Genomic DNA, 13,398 nt, shown 5'->3' with positions numbered 1-13,398 from the left:
TAATATCTTAAAACCTTTTCTCACTGTAAAAAAATAAGACATATTTGGAGTTTAAGGGATTGGATATTAATCTTGGCTCTGTGTTATTGTGAGCCAGTCATTTTACTAAGACTTCATTCATTCATCTGTAAAATGGAGATAAATGTAAGTAATATGTGAGCTAATACATGTGGAGGAAAAAGACAAGGTTTCTACCTAGCTAAGATTTAAAGCCTTGGAAACCCTAAACAGCGTCTCTATGAGTAGGAACTGACTTGATGGCACTTAACAACAACAATATGCATGGGTCACATTGCAAGCACTCAAATAAAAGTTACTATTATTGTTCAGTTAGAAGTATGACTTTTAAAACATACAGAAGTTTCAGGTCACAAATTGGTATATAATTAAAAAATTTAGCACCACATTTCAACAAATTTTAAGAGTAACAGCTAATATTTTCTAAGCACTTAATATTTCCAGTTACAGTTTAAAGCAAATGATCATTGCTAGGAATCTCTAGAGGTAGTAGTGTTATTATTCCCATTTTACAGATGAGGAAACAATATAAAACAATGGTGAAACAACTTCCTCAGAGCTGGAATACAAATTCAAGCAGTCACAATATTCGGAACGAATGTACTGTATTAACTCATTTTTGTATTAGTAGAATGAGGTATATGTTTGTGTTTTAACATTACTCTTCAAGCTCCAAATTATGTAATCTTTATTCTTGAGGAGTCCTTTTCCCATCCTCATTCCCTCAAAACTAAAAGTCAACTTATTTGGAAATTGACTTATTTGTAAATGGGTCTTCATATATATCTGCAGGAAGCACTACAATACGTATGTTAAGTTTAAAAAGGTTAATATGTTAACAATGATAGGAAAAAGGTTATTCCTTTGTTATATCTTATAAGAGGAAAACATAAGTACTTGCTAGAAGTGGATCCTGGGGTGGTACTGTGGGATAAAGCATTATTAGATCATAAGGTTAGTTTGAACCTCAAAGTCAGTGGTTCACACTCACCAGTGACTCCTTGGAAACCCTATACAGGATTGCTATGAGTCAGAACCAACTCAACCACACTTAATTAACAACAACTAAAGTGGAGATAGGCGCTGTCCTGATGTGGCACTATAGGATAAGCACTGGACTGCTAACTACAAAATCAGCAGTTCAAACCTACCAACCACTCATCAGAAACCCTACACAGGGTTGCTCTGAGTTTGAATCGACTTGATGGCACTTAATAGCAACAACAACAACAAAAGAAGTAGACATAATTACTAAAGATCAGGAAAACATAACAAGGTTGATGAACAAGGGTACTCTAGGTCCCTCATTTTTAATTCTATACACCTGTCATAAATTAGATCATATGTTTTCTGTTTTTCCCTGCTTAAAATCCCACAGAGTAGGCTTCTTAACATGATCCAAAAACTGCTTCTGATGGTTAATTTTTTGGCACTTAACTAGACTATATAAAAGGTCCAGTTGTTTGATCTGGTCTAGTTACAGCTATGAAGATATTTACATGTGATTAATATCTAAATCCATTAACCATAAACTGAGGAAATCACCACCTATAATGTGGACGCAAGACTGGGCAGTGTTTCGTTCTGTTGTGCATAGGGTTGTTATGAGCTGGAACCGACTCTATGCACCTAACAACAACAACGTGTGTGGACCTTACCCAATCAATTAAAGGTCTTAAAAGCAAAGCTAGAGATTGCCTGAGAAAAAGGATCTGTTTCAAGACTGTAAATAGACAAAGACTGCCATAAGTCTCCAGCCTATCACCTGACCCATGGATATGGATGTTGGACTAAAGATTACTGGAGTTTCCAACCTCTAACCTGACCTACAGAATCTGGACTTGCCAGCTCCCAAAATTTTATGAGTCAATTCTTCAAAATAAACCTCTTTCTACAAACATATATTTTGTATTGCTGGTGTGGTGCTGTAGGATAAGCACTAGACTGTGAACTACAAGGTCACTGGTTCAAATTCACCAACTGTCCATTGGAAACCCTGTACAGCACTTAACAACAAACGTATCTTACTGGTTGTGTTACTCTAGAGACCCTTAAAGACACTCTTTAACTCATTTTCTACTGTCCTTCCCCCTGACTTATCCTTGAGCCACATTTGCCTTCTTCCAATCCCCTGAACATTATAAGTTAGTTCCTTTAACACCTTTGTTTTGGTTGACCCCTCTACCTAGAAGACTTTGATTCCAGAACTTTCCATGGCAGGCTCCTTTTTCTTACTTAGATTTCAGCTCAAATATCCCCTCCTCTAAATCTCCTAGGCCACCAATATTCCTTCACCCGTGCTTCACCAGTTGCTGTCCAATCAATTACAACTCATAATAACCTCATATGTGTCAGGCTAACACTGTGCTTTTAATTTGAAATTCACATTGGCATAGTCAATCTAATATTCAAATTAAGGGGGTAAGAATGATAACTCCTAAACTTCAGGCAACTCAGCTAACCTACAGGAAACTGAACTTTCCTTGCTGTTATGTCTTCTAATGTGCATAGTACAGTTAAATTAAGCACATCACTTGACAATCATCAAATTTGGTGGTTTTGTATTTTCAGTAATCAATAATACTTTTAACTCCGAATTACAGGAGGGTTTCTAAACAATGAATATTTTTTTCAAGCCCAATTTCATAAGGTCTGGTAGCGTAGTGGTTACAAATCGGGCTGCGACCTGCAAGGTCAGCAGTTCTAAACTACCAGCTGCTCCGCGGGAGAAAGATGAGGCGATCTGCTCCCGTAAAGATTTACAGCCTCAGAAACCCTGTTCAGGGTCGCTATGGGTCGAAACCGACTCGACGGCACTTAACAACAACATCACATTTTTAGATACCAAAAGAGAACTAGTATTTTAGTGAAATGTTATTAGAGGCTACTTTACTGATTTAATCTAACGATCCACGAGTCAAAATATACTGTGACTTACTTGACTGCTTTAAAGATGTTTAAAAAACAATAAACAATGCAAAGAGTTAAGACTTATGCTTTGTGGAATTATAAAATGAAAAAATACTTGCACCTTAAAATCATAAACACTGTAAAATTTCTATTCCAAATAGATGGAAGAATAAAAAACACTCCCCTTTTCTCTCTTTCATTTTTTTTTTTGAACTGTCATGACCACAACCAAACTTCCCTTTGTCTAACTCAATGCAGGCACATAGTAAATATTCAATATATCCTTTGTGAATGACTTAATTAATTTCCTTCCTCAATTAATTAATAACCCACCAATACTAGTCAGTTTACTGACATTAGGGATATATAGAAAACCTAAGGAAAAAAATCTAATAAAGACTCAGGATTACATATTTTCAGATATAAATATTTTGACCTATATATTAAAATTTCTCCCCCCTCAAAAAAAAAAAAAAAATTAAAGTTCATGGTAACAAAGACACTGAGCCATACCCTAACCATTTGATCTAAATGGCAATATGCTCTGTGAGATCATATTAAAATCAGTACAACTTTTGAAATTGTAGTAAATGTCCTAAGGGGTTGCAGAAATATATAATATACTGGAAAATATCTAAATTAGCTTTGAAAAATACATAAGAAATATACAAATCATTTCAAACAAAAATATTTCTGATGTACCTTTACTGAAATATCAAACTGTTATTCAAAAATTACAATGTCTCCATATGCTAACCTGACATGAACAAGCTGATAAATGAAATCAGAAAAACAACATATTTTGGCAAAGCTAGAAACTTCCTGAAAGTCTAAAAAAATATGTCCACAACAGATGGATCATTTCAGAAACAAATATATCAACCTGTCAGGCTGAATACTATTCTTATTCTCTAAATCAAGAGTAGTAGGAGCTCCACTACCCAAGGGTCTGTGACATTAGGAAGGCCAAAGAGGAAACCCGTACCTATGTACATTAACATATCTCTATGACCCACATTATCATATTGTTATGTTTCCTGTTAAACATACTAAATTTAGGTAAAGTCCTTACCAGTTAACTTCTTCACAGGTTGGAGCCGAACACTGATAGACTGATGTGTGAGTAAGGGGGAGGATGGAAGAGAGCGAGACATGCCCTCCATAATCCGAATGTGCTGCATACCTTCACTCACTGGAAGTGGTGGGACGGCGTAGTCTGGGTCAAAAGCACAGTCGCTTTCTGTGGAGATGCCACCTGCCAAGTAAAAAGAAACATGAAACAAAAGCGCTGGTGAGAAAACATACTTCTTTCTCTATTAAAATTTAACTTTTAAGATAATTCAGAATAGCAACTATTGATACTCTTACTGTGGAAAGCCAAATAATGTATTTTTAACACATATATTCATTTCTACACTTACGGTGTACTTTTCTCCAAGTCTAACACTAAGAAATTGAACGGGGTAAATAAAGTAAGGTTCTTGCTTGTAAGGGGCTCACCATCTAATGGAAACGTAGTCATGCTATTGTTGCTGTCAGGTGCCATCGAGTTGGTACTGACTCATAACAACCCTTTGCACAACAAACAAAACACTACCTGGTCCTATGTCAATCTCACAATCATTGTTACAGTTGAGCCCATTCCTGCTGCCATTGTGCCAATCCATCTTGTTAGGGGTCTTCCACTTTTTCACTGACCTTCCACTTTACCAAGCATGATGTCTTGCTCCAGGGACTAGTCCCTCCTAGTAATAGATCTGAAGTATGAGAGATGTCAGCCCATCCTGCTTCTAAGGAACATTCTGGCTGTACTTCTTCCAATACAGATTTGTTCATTCTTTTGGCAGTCCATGGTACTTTTAAATATTCTCCTCCAAGACCATAACTCAAATGCATCAATTCTATGATTGTTCTTATTCATTGTCCAACATTCACATGCATATGAGGTTATTGCAAATACCATGTCTTGGGTCATGTGAACCTTAGCCCTCAGACTGACATATCTTTCCTCTTGAACAATTTAAAGAAGTCTTATGTAGCAGATTTGTCCATTGCAATATGTTGTTTCATTTCTTGACTGCTGCTTTCTTGAGTGTTGATGATTGATCCTAGGAAAATGAAATCTTTGACAACTTCAATCTTTTCTCAGTTTATCATGATGTTATTTATTGGTCCAGGAGTGCTGGTGTGGCGCTGTGAGTTAACTGGAAAATAAGTTCAAAGTTCAAGCTCACCAGTTGCTCCTTGGAAACACTATACAGGGTCCCTAAGAGTGGGAAATGACTCGACGGCACTTAACAATATTTATTGGTCCAGTGGTGAGGATTTGTTTTTTGACATTGAGGTGCAATCCATATTTAGGCTATGGTCTTTGATCTTCATCAGTTAATATTTCAAGTTCTCTTCCCTTTCAGCAAGCAAAGTTGTATCATCTGATATGGCAGGTTGTTAATCCTGATGCCACGATCTTCTTCATATAATTCAGCTTCTCGAACTATTTGCTCAGTATGCAGACTGAATCCTGGTGTGGCTCTGTGGGTTAATGCGTCAGACTGTAAAGCCATTTGAACTGCAAGGTTGGTGGTTCAAGCTCACCAGCTGTTCCTTGGAAATCCTATACAGGATCGCTATGGGTCAGAACTGGCTCAATGGCACTTAACAACAACAACAATGCACTCTGAGTAAGGATGGTGAAAGAATACAACCCTAGTACACATCTTTCCTAATTTTAGACCATTCAGTGTTCTGCTAGAACAGCTGCCTCTTGATCAAATCTGTTCTTCAGACGATCTCTAAATTTAGGTGGGATGTGTTTAAGATCCGATTTTGGCTCTCATGAACTTGTTTTAGTTTTCTTCAGCTTCAGCCTGAACTTGAATATGGGCAATTGATGGTCTGTTCACAGTCTTCCCTGGCCTTGATTTGGCTGATAACATGGAGCTTTCCCACAGTCTTTCCACAGATGGAATCAATTTGATTTCTATGTATTCCATCTGGTGAGTTCCATGTGTATAGTCATCTTTTCTGTCGTTTAAAAAAGGTATTTTCAGTGAAGAAGTCATTGGTCTTGCAAATGTCTATGATATGATCTCCAGCATTGTTTCTAACACCACATGACTATATTTTCCAACTACTGACCCTTCCTTTTTTTCCCCAACCTTTGCATTCCAATCACCAGTATTTATCAATACAGCTTGGCTGCATTTTGATTAATTTTGCACTGAAAAAGTTGATAGAATTCTTCAATTTCATCATTACTGGATTTAGTGTTTGGTGTGTAAATGTGATTGACAGGGATTATTAACTGGTCTTCTTGTGGACACATGGATAGTATCCTATAACAGATAGCATTGTACTTCAAAATATATCTTGAAATATTCTTTTTGATGATGATTGTGACACCATTCCTCTTCAATTTGTTATTCCCAGCATAGTAAGCCATGTGATTATCAGATTCAAAATGGACAATACCAGTCCATTTCAGCCCACCAATGCCTAGAATGATAGTGATGTTCCTGCGTTCTTGGAAAGAAAACATTCTTTCTTCTCTATTAAAATTTGTCTTTTAGGATAATTGTTGTTTTTAAGCGCTGCTGAGTCAGTTCCAATTCATAGCAACCCTGTATAGGGTTTCCGAGGTGGGTTTGAACAGACTTTATGGTTTGCAGTCCAGTGCTGATCCTATAGTACCACAGCATTACAAAGAATAGCAAATTCAGATACTCACTGTCGCTATGGGAAGCCAAATAACACATGTTTAACACACATATTCATTTCTACACTTCAACAACACAATATACATGGCCTTTCCATTCCTGTGATCTACGAAGAAGAGAACATACCCCACATATTCGCTCCCTTTTCAGTGAATGGAACCAACAATATTTGAGGACACCCGGCGTATTTCTAAACCTAACCAGGAATCTAGCATTCAGCCTAACCTTCCCAAGTCTGACTTAAAAATCAGCTAACCCCACAATCAGTCTGTAGACCCATGAACCTAAAACCACTGACCGATACACATTCAAATTCTGTAAATGCTCACTCATACTTTTCTTTACTTGGAACATATAGTTTTTCCATGACAGCAACAATGAGTTCAAGCACAATTTATAGGACAGAGAAAATGGGAGAAAACGTTTTTAAGTAGAAAAGTAAACTAGGACAGATGAACTAGACTAATTGCAATATTATTCCGTAAGGAGGAGTATTATGTTCTAAAATTACCAGCTAAGTTTTAATATTGGAACATTTTAAGTGAAAAGAAGTGTTTTATGAAAATTCGAAGTATAATGTTGAGTTTTGTCCATAAAAAGGATTCAGTTACGGAATTAAGCAAATACCATGCTACTGGTTTGTAAATCTTTAAAATATTATGGTTGAGGTGGTGGTGCGCCGTGAAGTAGGTTCCAACTCATAGCAACTCTGTGTAGGGTTTCCAAGGCTGTCAATCTTTAAAGGAGCAGAAAGCCTCATCTTTCTCCCGTGGAACAGCTGGTAGTTTCGAACTGCTGACCTTGAGGTTAGCAACCTGACTCGTAACCACTGCGCTACCAGAGCTCCTTTTAAAATATTATACTTCCATACAGATCAATCTCATGTTAATTCATTTAATAAACCCAAAAGACTGTAAATCTATTATGAGAGGAAAGTTAAGAGTCTTGGAAAATAGGTCTAAGAGATACAGTACTCTGATCAGAGTATAGAAGCAGAGAAAAGAACAGTTCAAAGAGCAGTATTAACCAACATAGTAAAACAAACGACGTACAGATTAGTGAGAAGGAAACAATTAAGAGACATTCTAGTAAAAATTTTATATCTTTTGAGAAATCAAATTGTTAAAATGTAACCTGTGAATTTGGAAATGGGTATTGATAATAGTTGTACAATATGAAAAATGTAATCAATGTCATTGAACTTTATATATAAAAATTGTTGAGCTGGTGAATATTTTGTGTATATTTTCATCACACACACAAAAGTAATATGTGTTAATTCTGACTGTTTTCAAGAATTTCTCTGCCTTTAATTTTCAATGGTTTAAATAGGGTGTGACTTAGTATAATGTATTTTTATTCTTATTTCTTTAGAATTCTTTGAATCTAAAATTTTCATTTGGAAAATTCTCAGCCATTATCTCTTCAAATAGTGCTTTCCCCCCTTTCGCAGTCCCTCTTCTTTTCAATTATTAAAACTTATCACTATATTTCTGCAAAAGTGGTACCAAACATCCCTGCCACAGCACTCTCCTCTCAGCTGGGTTCAAGGATTCATTGCAATAGCAGCTCAGACAACCATTCACCTGTCAGTTTGTACTATGGTAGCTTGTGTCACTGTGACACTGAAAGCTATGCTACCAGTATTTTAAATACCAGCAGGATCACCAAGGGTGGACAGGTTCGAGTTATCTTGTCTCTTTGTGTTATTTTGTTTGTTAACTTAAGGGCCAAATATTGTATATGAAAAATTATAGAAATAATTTGAGGCCTCTGATGATGTTTACTTCCTGTAAGAAGATTTATGTTTGTGTTTTGGCAGACAGTAGAAATCCAGGATCCCCTTGAGTTAGTTTTGTGAAATATACTTGTTGGATTTGGGCTTCAATCACTGTGAAGGCTAATCTCCTTCCAGTTCCTACTTGCTTCTTGAACGTAGCCCTTTGGGACCTCAAGTTTTTGCCATTTACCCTTTCACCCTCAAGTGGGTCACAGTCTCTAATACTTGTTTTTGTACTCTCTGTAGTTTCTTAATTTTTCAGGTACCACTAAATTAAAAAGCCCCAATGCCAGTTTTCAGTCTCTTCCTTTAATTATTCATCATACATATGTATATATAGTATGTTGGTGTTAAAGAAATATTGTTGTTGTTGAAGTGCCTTCGAGTAGGTTCCGACCCATAGCGACCCTGTAAAGGGTTTCTGAGGCTGTAAATCTTTACGGGAGCAGAACGCCTCATCTTTCTCTCGCAGAACAGCTGGTAGTTTCAAACTGCTGGCCTTAAGGTTCGCAGCCCGATCCGTAACCACTACGCTACCAGTGCTCCTTAAAGAAATATTAGAATTATTATTAAATTAAAATTTTAACCATCAGTAATAAGTCCTATCTTTAAAACAAGATAATTACTGTTGTTGGTATGTGCCATCAAACAATGCTATTGCTCAAATATTGTATATCTTTACTACTTTTAAAAATATTTTACTGAAAATAGTGCAATTAAACCATTTTCTTGATGAGTTGGTTTCATCGCATAGTGACCCTATGCACAACAGAACATTCTAGCTGTACTTCTTTCAACACGATTTATTTATTCTTCTGGCAGTCTATGGTACTTTTAATATTCTTTCTCCAACACCATAATTTAAAAGCATCAGTTCTTTTACTGTCTTTCTTATTCACTGTTCAACTTTCACATGCATATGAGGAAATTGAAAATACCAAGCCTTGGGTCAGGTACACCTTAGTCCTCAAACTGGTATCTTTTCTCTTGAACACTTTAAAGAGGTCTTATGAAGCAGATTTGCTTAATGCAATACATCATTTGATTTCATGCCTGTTCAGCTTCCATGAGGGCTGACAGTGGATCCAGGCAAAATGAAATTATCTTTGAAAACTTCAGTCTTTTCTCTATCTGAATATTTACTGGTCCAGTGGTGAGGATTTTTGTTTTCTTTGCATTGAGGTGCAAAGCATATTGAAGGCTGTAGTCTTTAATCTTCATCAGTAAGTATTTTAAGTCCTCTTCAGTTTTAGCAAGCAAGGTTTTATCAGCTGCATATCATAGGCGGTTAATGAGTCTTACTCCAATCCTGATGCCACATTATTTTTCATATAATGCAGCTTCTCCAGTTATTTGCTAAGCATACAGACTGAATAAGTATGGGGAAAGAATACAACCTAGCGCACACCTTTCCTGATTTTAAATCATTCAAAGTGTTCCTTTGTTCTGTTCAAACAACTGCTTCTAGGCCTAAGTACAGGTTCCTTATGAGCACAATTAGATGTTCTGGAATACTCATTCTCCACAATGTTGTCCATGGCTTGTCATGATCCACACAGTAAAGAACCTTTGCATAATCAATGAAGCACAGGTAAAAATCTTTCTGATAATTTCTACTTTCAGCCAAGATCCATCTGACACCAGTAATGATATCTCTTATTGTACATCTTCATCTGGCTTAAACCTCTGGCAGTTTCCTGTCAACATTCTGTTGCAGCTATTTAAAATTCTTTAACAAAACTTTATTCACATGTGATATCAATGCTATTGTCTCATGATTTATGCACTCTGTTGGGTCTCCTCTCTTTGGAATGGGCACATATATGGAACTGTACCAGTTAGTTAACCAGGTCTGTTTTTCAAATTTATTGACATAGATGAGTGAGATGATAAATTCCATCAATTTCTGGAGGCTTGTTCTTTGCAAGTGCCTTTAGTGTACTTTGGACTATTTTCTTCAGTATCACTGGCTCTTGATCATATGCTACCTCTTGAAATGACTGAACCTCAACCATTTCTTTCTGGTACAGTGACTCTGTATTTGTTCCATCTTTCTCTGTTGCTTTTTGCATTATTTGATATTTTGCCCATAAAATCCTTCAATATTGCAAGTTGAGGCTTCAATTTTGCTTCAGTTCTTTCAGCTTGTGAAATGCCGAATATGTTCTTTCTTTTTGGTTTTCTAATGCGAGGTCTTTGCACATTTCATTATAATACTTTGTCTTCTGAAACTGCACTTTGAAATTCTCTGTTCAGCTCTTTTACTTCCTCGTTTCTTCCACTGACTTTAGCATCTCTACGCTAAGCAAATTTCAAGGTCTCGTCTTACATTCATTTTGGTCTCTTCCTTCTTTCTCGTATTCTAACAACCTTGTGCTTCTTCCTGTATAATTTTCTTGATGTCACCCCATAAGCCTTCTGGTCTTTGGTCGTTAGTGACTACTGCATCAAATCTGTTCTTGACATGATCTCTAAATATAGGTGGGGTACGCACAAGGTCAAATTTTGGCTCTTGCAAACTTGTTTTAATTTTCTTCACTTTCAACCTGAATTTGCATCTGAGCCATTGACGGCCTTTCCACAGTCTGACACTGACCTTGTTTAGACTGGTGATATTGAGCTTTCCCACTGACTCTTTCTACAGATGTAGTCAATTTGATATTTGAGAGCAACAACATAAAGAAAGAGCAAGCCAATAATATATATATATTTTTTAATCATAAGGCAGTACCTATTCTAGAAAACTGCCTTTTACTTTTCAAGGTACATAAATAACCATAAACAATTTTTTTTCTTTCTTCTGTAGTCTTAGCAGTTGGAAAAGTGTCTGGGATATATTAAATGTTTAATTAATGCTTGTTGAATGTATGAGTGACTGAAATTAGGGTCTTCTTTGGATAAACTTATGAATAAATAATTTTCACCCAGTGAAATAGGCCTCTTGCAGAGCCTCTGAAATCTATAGGACCTGAGGTGGAATCCTGAGCCTCATCCCAGAACCTTCTGAGGTGAGGCATTCCCACTACAAAAGACAAGCAAACCAGCCAGAAACAGCTAGAGCAGAAGATACTCCTTTAAAGAAAGATTAGTAGGAAAAACTCAAAATAAAAATGGCAGTATGACTGGCTACTACAAGAACAAGCAAGTTGTTAGCCAGGAAGCCACCAAAACAAGCAATCAAGTCCATTCAGGACAACACCCCCCCTATGACTGAAATTCAAACGGAACACATGAGTAGGCATGTAAGCTTGCTGACGACCACATTTTGGTCTACTGGTGAGTGGAAGAGAGGGAAAGGCAGCAATGAAGAAATGTGCTGAGTACAATCACATTCCATAAACTCCTCTTAACCTGGAGATGAGAGAGAGAAGAGGAAGGGCTGGTTGGTCCAAAGTGTGGTGAGACCTGGAAGCCACAAAGGGCTAGAGCTCAGAGTGAAGCATCCAGCTGATATGACGTGAGGGGAGACAAACGAAAATCCAAACTGGCAGACAGTATCCACTTGAGCCTCAACAGCTTGCGAATCAGAACTCAACTAGAGGAAATTTATAAAAAAAAAAAAAAAAATTTTTTTTTTTCATAATGGAAAGAAGGGTAAATTGCTACAATTTAATGAACTTGACCTATACTCATGGATGTAGTAGCTCAAAAGTCTTCATATCAAGTATCAATCCTACTCCCTCTGAATACAGGATACATAAGGATGGACAACTTAGACATTGGCTATCAGCGTGGGGGGCGGGGCTTTCAGTAATTATTGAACAGGGGGAACCACTGGGGACCAGGGGAAGAGAAAGTGAGGGTCATCTGCCCCACTGTGTAATTTCAGCACTTGCAGTGGGCAGAGAGTAACCAGTCAACAAAGAGAGGAGGGGGAAAAAAGGGGGGTCAGGGAGGAAACGGAGACTGTCTGACGTCATCGGGCAAGGACTGTGTCTGCACAGCCAAGTGGCCTCTCACCCGCCCCATTACCCCCTCGATCTCCACACCCCCGCCTTCCCCAGACCCGGACCAGACCGAAAGCACCCACCAGAGCGTGCCCTAACCTTCGGAGCTCGCACACACACCCTGCTGACCCCGTCCACGTGACATAACAAGCTAGAGCCCAGCATGGGCCGCCCAAACCGCCCACCCAACTGCTTGCAGGACCTCAGCATGAGCACCGCCCTGCCCACGGGACCCACCCCTAGCCCCACACCGCCTGACTGATCGCTGGCGACCCAACCCCACCCACCAGGCTCCCCCACAGGATTGTTCCCTCAGCCTCAGACAGCTCCCCTGCACCCCACTAATCCCGCCCACATGCCATAACAAGCTAGAGCTCCACCCAGCCTCCCAGAACTCCCGTGGGACCCACCCTGCTGCAAAGCTTATTGAACTGCAAGGGCAGTGATTCACGCCCACCAGCCAATCCTCAAGACGCCACACGATCAGTGCGCAGATGTGCACCTATCTGGGTCTGCCTTCTTGTGCTGGTCTAGCAGAAGCCCTGGCGTGGCTCTGAGGGTTGAGACTGCATACTACATAGCCTTATGAACTGTAAGATCGGTGGTTCAAGCTCACCAGCTGCTCCTCAGGAACCCTATACAGATACAGGGCCGTTAAGGGTCGGGTCGCAATTGACTCGACAGCGCATAACAACCAGGAGAGGAGGGCAGAGTGACGGAAAGAGAGTTAGGACATTAAAGGCATACCTACATTAAGCCACAGATTTTCCTATTATTATTATTGGGTTTTTTTTGTTTTTTTCTCTTTCTTTCTTTTTTCGTTTCTTCTTCCTCTTTTTCTCCTCCGTCCTACTCCCTCTTTTTTGTGAGTGGAAAATATGGTATTGAGTCTTGTTTTGGCTGGTGCTACATCATTTTCTTCTGATTTTATTTTACATATATATATATGTGTATATGTATGTTTCTTTTTTCCTTTCCTTCTCTCTTTCTTCTTCCCCCCTCCCCCCTTCCCTTTGACACTGCTGTA

General features: G+C 38.3%; 1 protein-coding gene across 1 annotated transcript in view; it reads right to left on the bottom strand.

The window, feature by feature from the left end:
• TANC2 (tetratricopeptide repeat, ankyrin repeat and coiled-coil containing 2) overlaps positions 1-13,398 on the bottom strand; it is a 401,543-nt gene that overhangs the window by 278,279 nt on the left and 109,866 nt on the right. Inside the window, exon 3 of the mRNA XM_006833558.1 lies at positions 4,112-4,183. Within this exon, the coding sequence (XP_006833621.1) occupies positions 4,112-4,183 (72 nt within the window). The remainder of the gene's footprint in view (positions 1-4,111; positions 4,184-13,398) is intronic.

Source organism: Chrysochloris asiatica, unplaced genomic scaffold (assembly GCF_000296735.1).
Source record: "Chrysochloris asiatica unplaced genomic scaffold, ChrAsi1.0 scaffold00007, whole genome shotgun sequence".
In the NCBI taxonomy this organism is placed as follows: Eukaryota; Metazoa; Chordata; class Mammalia; order Afrosoricida; family Chrysochloridae; genus Chrysochloris; species Chrysochloris asiatica.
This window is presented reverse-complemented; position numbering and strand designations above follow the sequence as displayed.